A 16277-nucleotide genomic window follows, 5' to 3' on the forward strand; every position below is an offset into this window, starting at 1 on the left:
TTTCAAACGTGATTTGAACGCGTTTTGAACACGTTTTGAAAGCGTTTTAAACTTTTTTTGAACGCGTTTTAAACGCCAATTGAACGGATATTGAACGCGTTTTAAATGCGAATTGAACGCGTTTAAAACGCGAATTCAACGCGTTGTAAACGCGTTTTGAACGCGATTTAGGGGCGTTTTGAATGCGTTTTAAATGCGAATTGAACGCATTTTGAACGCGTTTTAAACGCGATTTTAACGCGTTTTGCACGCGATTTAAACGTGTTTTGAAAGCCTCTTAATCGCGTTTTGAATGCGTTTTGAACGCAAATTGAACGCGTTTTAAACGCGTGTTGAACGCGCTTTAAATGCGAATTGAAGGCGTTTTGAACGAGTTTTGAACACGCTGTGAACTCGATTTAAACGCGTTTTGAACGAGATTCAAACACGTTTTGAACGCGTTTGAATGCGAATTGAACGCGTTTTCCTCGCGTTCTAAACGCTATTTGAACGCACTTTAAACGCGAATTGAACTCGTTTTGAACGCGTTTTAAACGCGAATTGAACGCGTTTTGGACGCATTTTTTATTTTTGTACCCGATTTTTTTAAGGCGTTTTAAACTTGTTTTGAACGCGTTTTAAACACAAATTGAACGCGTTTTGAACGCGTGTTGAACGCGATTTTTTTATTTTTGAACGCGTTTTAAAGGCCTCTTTAACTGTTTTTGAATGCGTTTTAAACCCGTTTTCAACGCGTTTGATAGGCGTTTCTAACCAGTTTTGGACCCTTTTTAAACGCGGTTTGAACCCGTTTTGATTGCATTTAAACGCATTTTGAACGGGATTTTTTCGCGTTTTAAACGCGTTTTGATACCTTAATCAAACAAATAAGTGGCTCTGGTTTGACAAGCAGGATGTTCTTTTTAAAAGCTTTTATGTGCAAACAATAACGAACGAACGAACGACGGCAACATCAGCACTGACCTGTACACTAAACCTACAGACAAACACCAACATCTACTGTATTCATCTTGCCATCCCCTGCATACAAAAAATGCTATTCCTTTCAGTCTAGCACTCCGCTTACGACGTATTTGTTCTACTGACGAAACGTTTAATATACGCACTGCACAACTTACTACATACCTACTCAAACGAGGCTACAAACGAAACTTTGTCACTAAACAAATACGACGTGCCGCCAACATCCCACGCAGACTCGCTTTACAAGTGCCTTACAAACTAAAGACATGAACAAACCTACGCGTGTACCTTTTATTACGACTTTTAACCCATCGCTTCCTCACATCTCCAACATCATAAAAAAACATTATCATTTACTGCACTCGTCTGACCGCTGCAAAAAGGTTTTTCCAAATTTGCCTGTTGTGGCTTTCAGACGATCTCCTAACCTACGTGACTTACTGGTTTCGGCTAAACTTTCTTCTAACTCGACTAATCCCCACCCACAACTCCCTTCCGGCTCCTATCGTTGCGGTAAAAATTGCGCCACTTGCCCATACATTTCCGATGGTCTCACTAACTACACCTTCTTTTCCACTGGTGAAACGCGCCCTATCAAATCTAACCTGACCTGTGAAACTAAAAATCTAATCTACATGATCCAATGTAACCGCTGTAATTTACAATACATAGGAGCGACTAAACGACGCTTAAAAGACCGCTTTAAAGAACACCGCCGCACCATAGATAACCCTAACACTAAATCTAAACCCACCACAGCCGCAGAACACTTCCTCACCGCTCCTAACCACACCGCTAACGACATGCAATTAATCCCCATAGAAAAAGTCTACTCTAACCGAGACTCAATCCGTAAGGCCAGGGAAGCCTTTTTAATCTCAAAAGGCAGAACACTCTCTCCACATGGCCTTAATGTTCGCGAAGAAATGTACTAGCTTTTTCCTTTTATTATTTTTTATTTTTTGTTACTATTATTTCATTTGCTTCATATTTACTGTCAATCAATTTAGTTTTACGTAGTTCCGCTATTGCGCAAATATTTGTCAGCTATATTAGCGTGTGTCCCAATGTAAATTTTCATTATACCTGAAGAAGGCTGGTTTGGCCAGCCGAAATATAGTAACCTTTAAACCGTAATTCTACGTTGTATCGGTCTCTGCTTCTTTTATCATTTGTATTTTTTAAAGCCGATCAGATCTACAATTGATCCAAAGTATACCAGCAGGATTATCGTCCACGGTTGTTGCTTGGACTTGACTAATAATATTAGACCTCCGTTGTCACTTTCGTTCGTCTAGATTATGACAGGCCGTTAGTTTTACACTAAAACCCATGGTATTAAAATAATGATTATCTATATTTGTGGCATTTAATATGTAATAGGGGAGTATAATGTTGTAACTATTACGGTGTTTTCTCTGACTTGCTCGAAACTTTACTTCCCGTCGTTTTTTCTTTAGTTTTGTGTTTTCAAAGTTTATGTTTGATAAATAAAAATCGGTTAGTTGAGTCGCTAGTTGACAATACACAAGAGTTGACATTATAACCATCAGAGTGACGGTGACGTCTAAAGCCTTTTAGCTTTTATAAAAGCCACGGACGAAAATTTTTCGGTTTTCTTGTTTTTGCAACTCGCCTTTCAGTTTTGGTCAAACAAGTGTAAACCTTTACTCGATTGTCACAGTTTTTTCAAGTTGGTTTGGAAAATTATATTAAACCACACGAATGACTCTCTTGGCTATTTTCAGGATTCATGACGTCACAGGTTTGATAATCAGCAATACATATTTCGACCGATGCTCATAACTTGATTCAACAGATGACCACAACCGTTGTCAAGAGCCCCCAACAGGAATCGTTACTGTCAACGCCAAGGGAAGTCGTTTTCTTTAATTCTTAAAAAAAGTTGGGTGGTGAGATATTTTTCGATTTTCGATTTTCACACTACTGTGTGAAAAACATAACCAACATACATCTGTGTTATGCCGATAAACTGGGTAACTACTGGCCTTTTGAAGTCAATGTCATACTCAATCTTGTACCTAGAAACCGCAGGCTCTTTGGCCAGCGGTTGGTCGCCAGGAGAGACTCTGGGGTACTGGAATTTTATTACTGCAGGATTTCTGCCGTTACGGAGCTTATATACAGAGCAGCCAATCGAAAACTTTCAATTTTTTCGAATTCTCCAGAGTCTCTCCTGGCGCCCACCCGCTGACCAAAAAGCCTGAGGACTCTGGGTACGAGATCGAGGCATACTCGGAATATGAAATTCCTAGTTCTCCCGGTGGGAGTCGAACCTATGACGTTCCGATTACTACTAGAAGTAATCGTGTAATAGGAAAATGCGCTCCCACAAATTCAGTACTTACCGGTAGGAAACTGTTCCACATGTTTGCCTTAAAACCTCTCAGGCGTATGAAAAGGCCAACATTTCTTAAAACGTGAAAAACAGTATCTCTATGAAGAAGACATATTTACAGTGCACACATTATGGCACTACTATACACATTAGACAGTACCGCTAGATTCTTTCAGCCACTATACTAAGTGTTACCAAGAAAATAAGAACCTTTGTGGCCTATATTTCTGTTAAGCACCATTTATATAAGAACTTGTTAAGGCTGATTTGGAAAAATACAGGCACTAACTTGCGGGTTTTGACTGTACGCTTTAAGGGTGACCGATAATAACATAACAGTTGAATTTTTCGTCTTAGAAGAAACAGTTCTACGACTCTAGCCAGTGCAAATTCTGTCCAGTAATCTTGAAGCATTTTCGATATGTTTTTGTCTATATCCAAAAACCCTTAGTTTCTTTCGTGCTACATGCATCTCTAGAAGTATGAACACCTCTTCCTTTCTGCCCTTTCTCTCTCTATTACGGACAATCGGCCGTCAAGTGCTGAGGGCGCGTTCTTTTGGGACTATACCGGTTCTTTTGGCGGCCTATTCTGTTTTGAACCGAACAGAATAGTATTTCGTTCATTCTGTTCCTGATATCGCAATGACCGGAAAATATACTATTTACTCAGAACTGACAGTAGCGCTTGCCACATCAACGGATCGGAAATTGGCCGAGAAACTGCAATGTCTCAGGAACCGATATTAACCGGGAATAGCCAGAATTTCAGATGTTACTAAAGGGCTAAACGGCCGTTTACACTCACGACAGGTAAAAAATGGCATGGACCCGTGGAAAAGTGGTACGGTATCCACAAATTTTGTAAAGAAATCCCCGTGCTGTTTTGGGTCCATAGGCGCCTTTGGACCCATCAAACAGCACGGGTATTTATTTACAGAAATTATGGGTACCGTACCCCTTTTCCCCAGGTCCGTACCATTTTTTACCTGTCGTGTAGACAGACGGCTTGTTTTTAAAAGTTTCAAGTACAAACACCGTTTTGCATGGGGACCCGTGCCTTAAGCGTTGCCGCCCCTAAATTCCGTATGAAATTAGACCTGCTTAAAAGTTAAACCAATTTAATTCTGAACTGAAAACTCATTTGTTTCTTATACCGTATTTTTAACCTTCTGTGAACTTTGAAATTGCATTTTTTTTAATTGTAGTTATTTTCTGATTGAAGCAATTCAACTATTGTCATGGCAAGCAAACTGCTTTGCATGCATTTTCACAAAGACTTAATAGAGTGTTTTCATTCACGTGACTACCGGCCATGTTGGTTTACTGAAACAAAAGAAAGTATTTGCATAAAAATAGAGTTCAATTCCCAGAGGTTTAGTTTGGGACACCAACATGGCCGCCATTTCTTTGTTTTGGAACACCAACATGGCCGCCGTGACGTCATGTGAAAACACTCTATACAATGTAAATCAGCTTGTGACGTCAAGTAAGGAATAGACCCATACCCCTTACTAGCTCAGTCATGGGACAGATGATGGCTAGATTTCGTAACTTTTACAGCCTATAAAAAGTCAAGATTTGGTTGAAAAAAGGCGCAAAAAGGCTCAATGCGTTTCGAACAGGTGCAAAGATTTATTTAAGCGAAAAAAGTTTTTGGGGTTATGCGCACTTTAAAGAAGGGGTTTTTGTCAAACATTTGAGCAGTTTTGGCTAATATAGAGCAAAATCTCCGTGGTAGTGCCCCTTGAAGTACAAACGAACGTTAAACTTCTAACCGGAGTTGCAAGCCGTCAGAATTAAGCATCTTGAAAAACATTTATATGCACAAGGTAACAAAAATCAAATATGACAAATTTAATTTAATTGTCGTCAAAAAGTCGTCCAAATATTACCATACATAACAAATAACAAATGAAAGTGTTTTTCGTTTCCTAATTAATCTTAAATAGTATTTCCTTTCTTAAAATTCATAATTTCATTCCTATTTACTTCCAAGTTCATCCGAGATTGGTGATACAAATATCGGTGTACTTAAAAGACAAGTCGTTCGGTTTAGCATTTTTTTGCACAAATTTCTGTATTTTGTTTAGTTTAATACATATGTACACAAACATCGTCTTTGATTTCATCAAGAGTCAAAGGAGTTTTTATAATAAACTTTTTTAGAAAACAATTTGGATTGTTACATTGTATAAAACATACCGTAATTCTTCATGAGCTTCATGGTATAAACACATTTCTAGACTGCTTGCAATGCGATCCCAGGCAGTCGATAGTCAGGAAAAGTACTATTTTTATCGGCTATAGAGTTTGACTCGCAAGTTAAGTCGATAAAGATGAAGGAAAAGGCAGCTTGTTCGTCTATGCTTTTGCTGTTATTTGTAACGTCACGCAATCAATCCACTCGTCCTCGCCACAATGTCACGCTACAAACCTACTAACAAATATAGAGGACCACAAGAGTACATTTTACGTTCGTAAACGCATCTTTTTGTCCGTGTACAAATCATTTTCGCCCTTCCAGACGATAACGCTTAAAAATTGTAATGAAAATTCGCAGATCATGCTCTGTCCGATGATGTGTTGTCAGCGTTTACAAAAGGCCTTTTTCAATTATATCCCTTTGGATAGCTTGCTTTTGCAACGCCCAGTTTCATCCATGCCGTGCATGAGAAATGGGCCCAAACGTATTTTAAAAAACTATCAGTTTTCAATCGTTAACGCCATTGGGACTATTTCCCAGGGAAGAATAATTACTCTAAGGTGCTGTATCAGGGCTTTCCAGGACCGCATACATAGGGGGCTCGCGGCTGAGACCAGTGGAGTCTGGATCAGGTCCCTCCAGGACATCATACACGACAGCGCCTGGAAGAGCATAGTCACCGCTCGGTCCCTCAAGTACATTATACAATGGTGCCTCATAAGGCGAGCCCTGATTCGAACATGTTTTAGAGCCTTCATTTGATGCGATTTCTTCGAGTTCGTCTAAATCTGCGTAATCAGCGTACTCCGGGGATTCATCAACGTCCGCAGGGGGTGGGCCTGTGGAGTATGGTGGTTGATACTCTGGGGAGGTGGGAGAGATGTTCCATCTGTTTTCGTTAGGGTTGAGAAGAGCTAGGTATTCAGGAATCTCATCCTGGCGCTGAATGGAAAAAATAAGAACATCATAATAATTAATATCAGTTGGTTTTGGCAAATAATCGTTTACGTAAAGCCTGATAGCAAAAACCAAGGTGCAAACCAAACCTTTGTGCAAACCAGCAAATGGGTGAATACACGAAAGAATGAACGCATGCACGGATGAATGAATTGATGAACCATTCAACAGTAAAAGGAAGGAAGGAATGAAGAAAGAAAGAAAGGAAGGAAGGAAGGAAGGAAGGAAGGAAGGAAGGAAGGAAGGAAGGAAGGAAGGAAGGAAGGAAGGAAGGAAGGAAGGAAGGAAGGAAGGAAGGAAGGAAGGAAGGAAGGAAGGAAGGAAGGAAGGAAGGAAGGAAGAACTATTCATCTCGTCTTAATCAAAGTACATCTCAAGGAAACACAAGTACCTTAGGACTGATGTTCTTCTGCAAGGGTTGGTACATCAAGCCGTCAGGGTCCAAACTCTGATACATGCCAACATTCGATTGAGAATTAAACCGTGCGCGTGAATTGTTCTTTATTAAGCTCTCATAAGCAGGCTTCTCGCCATCCAGCACGCATCGTGGATTATGGTAAACAAGCTTCCCTCCGTCCTGTAGCTTGCCTCTCGAACACTGCTCTGTGCCATCGTAAGTGTTCTCTCGGTGGATTTTCCTATTCGTCGAGTTTATCGGCTTCATCCTTATATTATTCAATGGTGGGCTTCGGCCATCTTTTGCTCCTGGGTTCTTTAGCAGCAGATCATGAGGAGCATCGTACGAGGGGTTACCTAAAAATTAACGGAATAAGGATTATAAAGCTAACAACTCCATGTACTTACTTTATTGCTTGTCCCTAGGCTACTAGCACTTGTACACTTCACAATCATAGACAAGTGAAAATGAACGATAAAAACGAACAACGTTTTGGTGTCGTCACGACGACATTATCAAGTTCGGAGTAATTGAAATAAAGTCAATGTCAGACGATATAGTTCACCAAAATTGACATAATTAAAAATTAAAAATGATATTATCACCTATTGTAGTGTCACTTTGAATGGCCAAAAACTGTATTTGAATCGGTGGAATCGTTAATATAGTGGTTCAGTTTTGGTAACAATAACCCTTCTAGTACACAGAAACTAGTATTAATTATGTTCAGCTGCGGACGGCTTGGATGGAAATGGATTGCAACTTGAAAAAATTGCCCAATTTTTTCAAGTTCTTCTGAATATTAGAGAAGCCGCTAAAAACTGATTATACTTAGTCCTTCCTCAGCGATACCCCTTAATATTCAATTCCCAGTGTTCTAAGAGCAATTCGATGTTAACAAAAAGGTTTTTACGACATTTTTGAGCAATTTTGAGCAAAAGACAGCAAATCGCCATGACACTGTCATGGACATATTTCTTGGTTTACTGTTCGCCAAAACTTTGCAGATTGAAAAAGAGTTCAACATCAATTGAATTGTTGTAGAATATGAAAGCCCAATAAGTTTCTCATACTCAAGTAATACAGTAAACACCGGCAAAAAAACACCCTGTGATTTTCTGTTTCAGGCTGAATGCATTTCTCACATCCTCGTTCCCAGAGCCTACGACCTTCTGGTCAGCGGTTGGATCGTAGGCCCTGGTAACAGCCGTTACCGGAAGTCGTGAATTTCACGACATCCGGTAGCGCACGCTCAGTGTGATAAATTACCATTGCGCTTGCTCAGCATTATTATTGCTCAGTACTGCTCAGTATTAGGGAATAAAGACAAATGCGCAGAAGCGTATTTTTCACCTTATAGCGCATCAGGTTTTCGACAGCCAATGAAAAAAAAGATATTTTTGGATGGACCCAGAGCCACTCGTTCAACAATTAAAAAAAAAAACGTTGCCCGGCTCTGGGGACGAGAAAGCATTTCTCATATAAAGAATGCTTACTAAGAAATCAGCCTGGAGAGGTTCCTAAAATTGTTTCTGGAAATATTGTACAGTATATTAACCGGGTATTTATTGTACTGAATTCATGAAAGAATTCGCTACCGCTAAGGAGGTTTGGAAATGTGATGTTAATTATTATAGCATTTGGTGAAGTTTTGCTTTGAATTTCTCCAAGAATTATTAATGGTTCGAGAAGCTATATCAAAGCTTGATCCGATTTCCAACACTGGCTCTGGTTTAACACAAGGGAACTCACCAAGGAGACCAGCTGTAGCTTTATTAGCGCTTTCTTCTGGTTCGGCGTATACCGTGTCTTCAAATACAGGATTTTTCAGCAGAGCAGGCATAGGAAAGTGATTCTATATAAAAAAAAATTAAATTAAAAAAAAATTCAGTCAACTCTTGCCTTGCGGACACCTCGCTGTTACGGACACGACAGCAATTAAATCCCCGGCAAAAATAAATTACAGACGTTTAACTGAAATAAATTCCCCGCTATTACGGACTCTGGCTATTAAGGACACTCCCTCGCGGTCACGTAAAGGGAGTTGACTGTAAGTGGCAATACTTAAAATTTTAATTTCATCTGGTGCGCATGCGCTAAACGTGCCATTCAAATTAAATCTAGTTTGTGCGCGCTGCGCAAACGAAAGGAAATCTCAGTTGTACAGTCTTTCTAGCTCATTAATACCTGTAAATTTACGACTTGTAATAAACGCGTAAATGGGACAAAAAACGAACCACGACTGAAGAAAATCACCCACCTGTGATCCTGTGGTCGGGTTTGCAAAAACTGTAAAAAGAAGAACATAAAAATCAAGAATGAGACAAAGAAATGAAACGCCAACCAGACAAAAACAAAAGTTATGCAACTTCAACAGTAAAAACCAAATCTGGACAGACTGTAAGTTTTTTTTAAAAATAACTACTGCATACTTGAGAAAGTTAAACTAGGGATATTGCTTTGATGTACCACCAAATTCTTTTACAACAATAGCAACTAATTTTCCTAGGCAGTGAACGGCACTGCTAAAAGTAGTATTACTTGCCAAAACGTACACGACAGGGGCATGAGCAAGACTTGAAAACCATTGCACCTTCCGCTAAGTCAATTAAGCTTTTAAAGCAAAAGGACGACTGTAGCCTTAACCAGTGACGTTTATTATAAAAACCAATTTTCTCAGACAATTCTTTCGCTATCTCATATTGAAACACATTTCCAAATATGTTTTGAGATATACCTTGTACACGATTTAAAAGGACCGTGTCAACTATAATGATGCAGTACACTTTTTCTTTCTCTATCAATAGTTCAAGCTAACAGTGTCCGCTACAGTTAGCAGACTTTAATACCTGTTGTTCCAGCACCATTGGCAGGATATCTACAAATCAGAACAGAAAACCTCAGCAACAGTTCTCAATAAACTGCGCAACAAGACTGTCATTCCTTTTTCCTTGGAAAACAAAGTGGCCTGGTGGATGGAGTGCAACAAGGCTTCCCTCTCCCCGCTCCATCTCAATCCCGCGGCAATGTTTACTGTGTTTCTCTTCACCTACAGCCTATTGCTATCCATCTTATCGCTCTGACTAAGGGTTAACGCTTAAAACTTCAGCTCTGGGATCTCTTTACAGTGGCCAAATTACCTTACAAACTCTGTTTTATAAAACGAAACATTCGTTTCCACTGCCCACTGACGCAGCACCACAATTTCTTTTATTAGAAAGTAATCCCCTTATCCATCTACACTGTAATCATCAGACAACTAGATTGAGGGAGGCAACCTGGCTCAACATCTCTTAGTTTTCTTGAAATTACCTGTTCTTTTTCCGCTGACTGACAATAAGCCACACACACAGCAAAACAATAGCCACGCAGATTACAGCTGCCACGCCAGCGATTATGGCAATCATCATCGAGTCATCACCATCTTCCTCTTCTTCCTTGCCACTAACATTGTTTTCACCCTTGTTGGGTTCTTGACTGCCTGGGTTATAATCTGTAGGTTCAACTGTCGTAACTTCTCCTGTCATAGGTTCTGTTTGCATTAGAGTTGTTGCAGTTGATTCCACAGCAGTTGACTCTATTGTAGCTTTGGTAACCTTTGTTGTAGTCTCCGTCGATATTGCTTCAGTGGCTTTTTGGTTTGTTGTCATTTCTTTAGAAGATGGAGCCTTGAAAAACATGTGCAGCAGAAAATACATTCACCATAACTACAACAACAACTAATTATCAACATTGAGAGTTAAAAGAGTCGTAGGTTATAAAATTTTCTCATTGTAACTGTGGCCCTGAAGAAGACTAGTGGCGTTAGTTGAAATATTGGCCCAAATAAATAAGCCCTTTTCTGTAGTGTCACCCTGCAATCAGTTTGGTTTGTTTACACATTATAAAGTGACGTCTATCACGTGCATTACCACCACAAGAGATCCGGCAACAAAAAGTATTCAGAACAGTTTATTTGTGCGTCGTGTGGTCCCCTGCATTCAACCGTTTCGTTAAAAAAAGTATATTGGTGACTGTTTTGTAGAGTTCTCAGTTTTGCTTCAACCCACAACTTTTAGCATAGAGACTTGCTTTCTCAGCATTCTGTGTACATTTTGTTCTTGTCCACAACAGAAGATACTCAGATGTGTACTCGGACAAACATCTCAAACATGAGCCCAGGCTTATCCTCAGCTGTGAACACCAAAACTGCCTCGGGACTGTGAGTTGTACCTGTGGGAAGGGGATGGGGGGGGGGTTGGAAGGGGTAGTCCACAGAATTTCTGGTGGGGGTGTGCGGCTTGGTTCTCCAAACCCTGACAATTTCAGACCAAAATATGTAATTTCCGGGTACCCTTTTTCAGACCTGGCCTCTAAAATTTGTACACATCTTCAGACCTAGTTTCTAGAATCCATACCATACCCATTCTGTAAAATCCATACCCCTTTCCAGACTTTTAGAGCAAAGTTATTAGACGAACACTGCTAAAAAAATCCTTTGGGGAGGCACATGTACTTGTATACCTTATGTAGCTTATGTACTGGTTTGACGTTAATGAAACAGTAAAAAGGGAAAATACATGTAGGCAAAAATTCTATATCATCTGTGAGGTGGGCATTTTTATTTGGGGGATTTGAGAAGCACATGAAACATGCAGTCACCTTTGTTGACGATGTTGTTTGAATGGTTCTTGCTGTTGTAATCACCTTTGTTGTTAACAACACATTTGTCGTTGACAACATTGTTGTTGTTGACTTCACTGGTGTTGTCACCTTTGTGGTAGTGGGGGATTCTGTGGTGGTCGACCTTGCAGTTGCAACAAATTGAAAAGGTGTTTCATCTGTTGAGCCAAGGACATCCCCTGTTACAACAAATTGTAAAAAGAAAACTTAAAAATTATGGAAACTCAGAGGACACTCACTCTGGCTGTGAAACCTTTTGTTCACTGTTTCATAGCCACAGGAAACCCACTCTTGTATTAAAATTTTGGTCCTTGTTTTGAAGCCACAGGACAGTCACTCTAGCTATGAAAACTTTGGTTTCCTGTTTCATATCCACAGGATCACCACTCTGGCTATTAAAACTTTGGTATCCTGTTTTGAAGCCACAGGACACTCACTCTGGCTATGAAAACTTTGCTTCCCTGTTTCATAGCCACAGGACACCCACTCTTGCTATGAAAACTTTGGTTCCCAGCAAAATCTAAAATCATAAAGTACAGCTGTTAAAAAGATAATTAAGCATATATTGACCTATATTGACCTATATTATTACACTTACATGTACGACTGCCTTTTGCTTTGAAGACAACGCAGAACTTTGCTTTCCTCAAGGGACCACAACTAATATTTAATTTCATGACGTAACCAAAGTAAGAATGTGGCATGCCGCCATTCCACTGATGAAACAAAAGTAGCAAAAGAACGTTTTCAGTCCCTAGTGTCTAATAAAGAGCTATTTTTGCGCAATTTGACTATGCGGGAAAAGTAGATCTCAGCAAGGGCTTTTGAAATCCAAAAAGAAAATTGGGGGTAACCTTACATTTTTTAATTAGATACAATAACTTAAAAAAGTGCTAAAATACAAAGTAATGTATGGCATTTTTTTTTCAAATTTAAGCTTTATTATCTATAAAAAATGCAGGGTTATCCCCAGTTTTCTTTTTGGATACCAACAGCACTTGCTAAGTTCTGCTTTCTCACCATAGTTTTAAAGTGCGCAAAAATATCCGTGTATTAGTAGGTACCACCCATAGGAAACCTGAGTATCTTGAGTTGCACAGAACATGTGCGCGTAACAAAAGTTGGCACCATCCTTAAATTATCCATGAAATCAACTCATCAAGTTGGCTTAATTGAATTCATGTTATTTATATCTATATATATATTTAATTAAACAGTTCCAGAAAAAATTCATATCAACCCCACAGAAGATCATCCGGAAATTCCTAGGGGGAGTGGGGTCTTAAAAGTCAAAATTTTAGGAGCAAAGTATGAAGCTAAACTGGAATTACCTGGGGGAACTGGGGGTGCAAAACAAAAAACCTTCCATGGGGGGAGTATTGGATATTTCCTGGAAATGCACAATATGATATAAGACAATAATATTTCTATGTACATTTAGTGTGCATCAATCTCTACCACTATCACATATATAGAAAAAAAGGAGGAAATGTATAAAGGAGTAAGGCACCTACCCCAAGCTCTGTGTATGGCCATTTCCTAGTTTTTCTTACTTCAAATGTGTCTTTGTCTCTTGAGCTAAGTTGTTTCCATGTTCTCTTATCAAGGTATAGTGCAGAGTGAATTACACAGTTATTATTATTTTTCACAGATTTAATGATCATGGAGTTTTGTAGCGCAAGATCTAACGTCTCCAGAGGATGTGAAGTCTTTTTTCCTGCAAATGTTGTTGAACAACCTAATGCCAAGGAGAAACAAAATATGAAGGCTCTGTTCACACTATACCAGGTTGGGCGACACAGTGACAGATACAGGGTGGTGGGGTGGGGGAGGAATAATAATTATTGTGATTTTTTTTTTCTACTCTTCACAGGGCTGTCATTAGTGCCAGAAAGTAGGTATTTAGCAGTTCCAGAAAAAATCCATACCCACTCCATGGAAGGTCATCGGAAATTCCTAGGGAGGGGAGGGGGGGTCTTAAAAGTCAAAATTTTAGAAAACAAAGTATGGAGCTAAACTGGAATTTCCTGGGAGGATGGGGGGAACAAAACAAAATACCTCCCATGGGTGGAGTATGGATATTTTCTGGAACTGCAATCAAACAGTTGCCACTGATCTGATCCCAAAATTTAAGGCAACATTACTGCCTGAGCTTCTTTGCTGTTAAGTTCCAAATATAAGATCCCCCCACCCATCAATGTTAAAACCCTTATGATAACAACCAGCCCACCCCCCAACTCCACTCCTGCCCTGAATATAAGCTCACGGACGGTAAGAATTAACAACCCAATTTCAATATGTTAAAATTTAGCCTGAAACCATCACATCACTTCCAGGCTCCTCCTCCCCTCCCTAACCTTATAAGTATGTACCCACCCCACCCACCTAGAATACTGTCTCTCTCCCCAGCCTACCCCTATAAAAACCAGTCTGAGATTATTGCTCACACTAAGATGCAAACAACCCGATAGCAAGGGAATAAACCATTTCAAATACGATGTCACGTGATGTAAAAAAAGAATGCTACAGGCAAGAATGCAATTTCGAACTGATAAAAAAAATTGAAATTGGTCACAAAACATTTTGACTCAAAACTATAATTATATTCAAAACTGAAAGTCAGCATTAAAAAAACTATTGATCAGTATTCATTTCATCAAGTTTATATATATTAATTCTAATGACTGATCTCAATAATGTTATTGTACAATCACATTATTATAATTATATTATAATTTTTTAATTTTAAGCCTTGATGGATATCGATATCCCGGGGGGGGGGGTACTCCCTTATATGGGCTATATAGGTATGTGCGGCGCCAAAGGGTACGGTTTTTCGGCTGTTTTGGTCATAAATAGGGTATCGCTTTTAGCCATTTTGCCGCCATTTTGGTAATAAATAGGGTATAGATTTTTGCACTCTAGTCCTGGGTTCGATTTTTTTTAGGAGAAGCTACATCAGGTCATAAATAGGGTAGGGAAAATCGCAGATTTTAGTCATAAATAGGGTAGGGAAAATCGCAGATTTTAGTCATAAATAGGGTAAGGGTTTTGGGAAGCGGGCTGCACACCCCTACCCAATTTTGTTTGGAAACCCCCCCCCCCCCCCACCCCCGGGATCGATAATTTTATTAAATTTTCTAATTTTTACGTTATAGCTCTTCCAAATGTTTCACTGATTAATTTTGAAAAATGTTAAATCCTCTGGCTAAAATTCAGAGATGCGTTTCGACGAGTTAAACAGTGTAAATAAACAGTTCAAACTTCTAAGAACCTAGAGCTAGAGTGAGGAGCTATTTTTAAAATATTCGTTTGGTAAGTAAGCATACTGTTTTCCTCTCGATTTTTGCAGCATGAAAACGAGAATTGAAATTCTTTCCAGTTGTGATCCTGGCCAATTTTGGGAGTGGTAGGGTGAAGGGAAGACATAAAAAAAAAACGTATTGATGTTGTTATTGTATAAAAGACGGAAATTGCGAAACCAACGAAGCTTACCTGCAAAATTACGGAAAGCTGAATTTTCCTTGCAAGTTGCGGTGTTTACAGAAGAATCCATCCGAAAAGTTGAAAATTGATATGAGCAAACACACATACAGCATCCTTGTTGACTACACTCTGCATTTTTCGACAAACACCAAGATCTTCCACCATTACCAATTCTCGGACAAGTTCCAGACGGGTCCATGTTTGAAAATAAATCTTGACCGGCTCGTTCAGCCCCTCGCGAAACATTGAACAAAAACCCTTCACACGAGCCAAAAAGCACGAGACAAATAAATAAAGACCAAGCAGGCATTCTAAGAGGAAGATCGGTCCCGTGTTTATGCCGATAAACAGGGATTAGCAGTGAGGGCAACTTGAACTGTCCCCTCCAATTAATAAAGTAACCTACGTGAAATGTGATTCCCCCTTTCCGGAATCTGCCGATACCGAACACGAATTCACGTGACCCCTTGCACCGACAATTGACGACGAAGTCTCCGGAGAAAGTCGGAAGGACCAAAAATTAGCATAAAACGACAAATTTCGTCACTTTCTTTTCTCCAACCACTTTTAGATACTGATCGATTTTTAAAGTACAGTCACGACCTTTCAACGTTCACCGTCCGAGTAGAAAACTGAACGACTGTTTGCAGCCTCTCCTTTGTATCTGCTTGAAAAGCTAGAGATGTTTGGTTTATAGCAGAAAAGGAATAAGGCCGAGAGCAATGGTATGGGCACGTCAAATTGGGTGTCATATTGTTTCGTTTCTGAGGTACATTACTGGTGAACAACACTTATCAGCACTGAGACACACGTACCATCCCCGTGGTATGGCCAATAATGTACGCATGCGCACAACCATATCACCTGGGCAGTGGCAGCCATGGACAGCTGTTTCGCCCTTATTGGGATTCATCTCATATTTACAAGTACGCTGTCTTCATATCATGTATTAGCCAATCATTTTTTTCCATGTATTTTTCAAACTTCAATTTAAGGAGCCGTTACTATATTTTCCTTCAGTAAAGCTCTGGCCCTGAGGAAGACTAATTCTATTAGTCGAAATATTGGCCGCTAATAAATCTGCCCTTTGCCGCAGTGCCAGCCTTGCATTCAGTTTTGTATTTTCTCATCAGCATGGCATACCCGTCGGGTTAAAGAGCGGGGGTAAACCCACGTATCAGAGACCCTTTACTGCCGAGGCCAGTGCATAGCACTCCTTTAAGCGCCAGCTCCACCGTATACACAGGT

General features: G+C 39.7%; 1 protein-coding gene across 1 annotated transcript; it reads right to left on the reverse strand.

The window, feature by feature from the left end:
* Positions 1 to 5163: 5163 nt before the first annotated feature.
* Positions 5164 to 15468, reverse strand: LOC146451075 (uncharacterized). Its single transcript, XM_085099591.1, has 10 exons — positions 15039 to 15468; positions 13058 to 13281; positions 12142 to 12259; positions 11523 to 11722; positions 10194 to 10549; positions 9731 to 9759; positions 9142 to 9170; positions 8634 to 8736; positions 6876 to 7237; positions 5164 to 6469 (listed from the first exon to the last, which is right to left on the reverse strand). Exons 1-10 carry the CDS (start codon positions 15337 to 15339, stop codon positions 6083 to 6085), a joined length of 2109 nt encoding a protein of 702 aa, XP_084955717.1. The 5' UTR covers positions 15340 to 15468; the 3' UTR covers positions 5164 to 6082.
* Positions 15469 to 16277: the final 809 nt, after the last annotated feature.

This window comes from Pavona decussata, unplaced genomic scaffold, assembly GCF_977016875.1.
Source record: "Pavona decussata unplaced genomic scaffold, jaPavDecu1.1 SCAFFOLD_403, whole genome shotgun sequence".
Taxonomy (NCBI): domain Eukaryota; kingdom Metazoa; phylum Cnidaria; class Anthozoa; order Scleractinia; family Agariciidae; genus Pavona; species Pavona decussata.

Excerpts from the sequence above, each read along its gene's own strand:
- LOC146451075 (XM_085099591.1), bottom strand. The coding sequence starts at position 15,339 with ATGCCTGCTTGGTCTTTATTTATTTGTCTCGTGCTTTTTGGCTCGTGT. Across the intron at positions 13,282-15,038 it reads AGCTTTCCGTAATTTTGCAG|GTTGTTCAACAACATTTGCA; the intron begins GTAAGCTTCGTT and ends CCTTGGCATTAG. Across the intron at positions 8,737-9,141 it reads ACCCGACCACAGGATCACAG|AATCACTTTCCTATGCCTGC; the intron begins GTGGGTGATTTT and ends TTTTTTATATAG.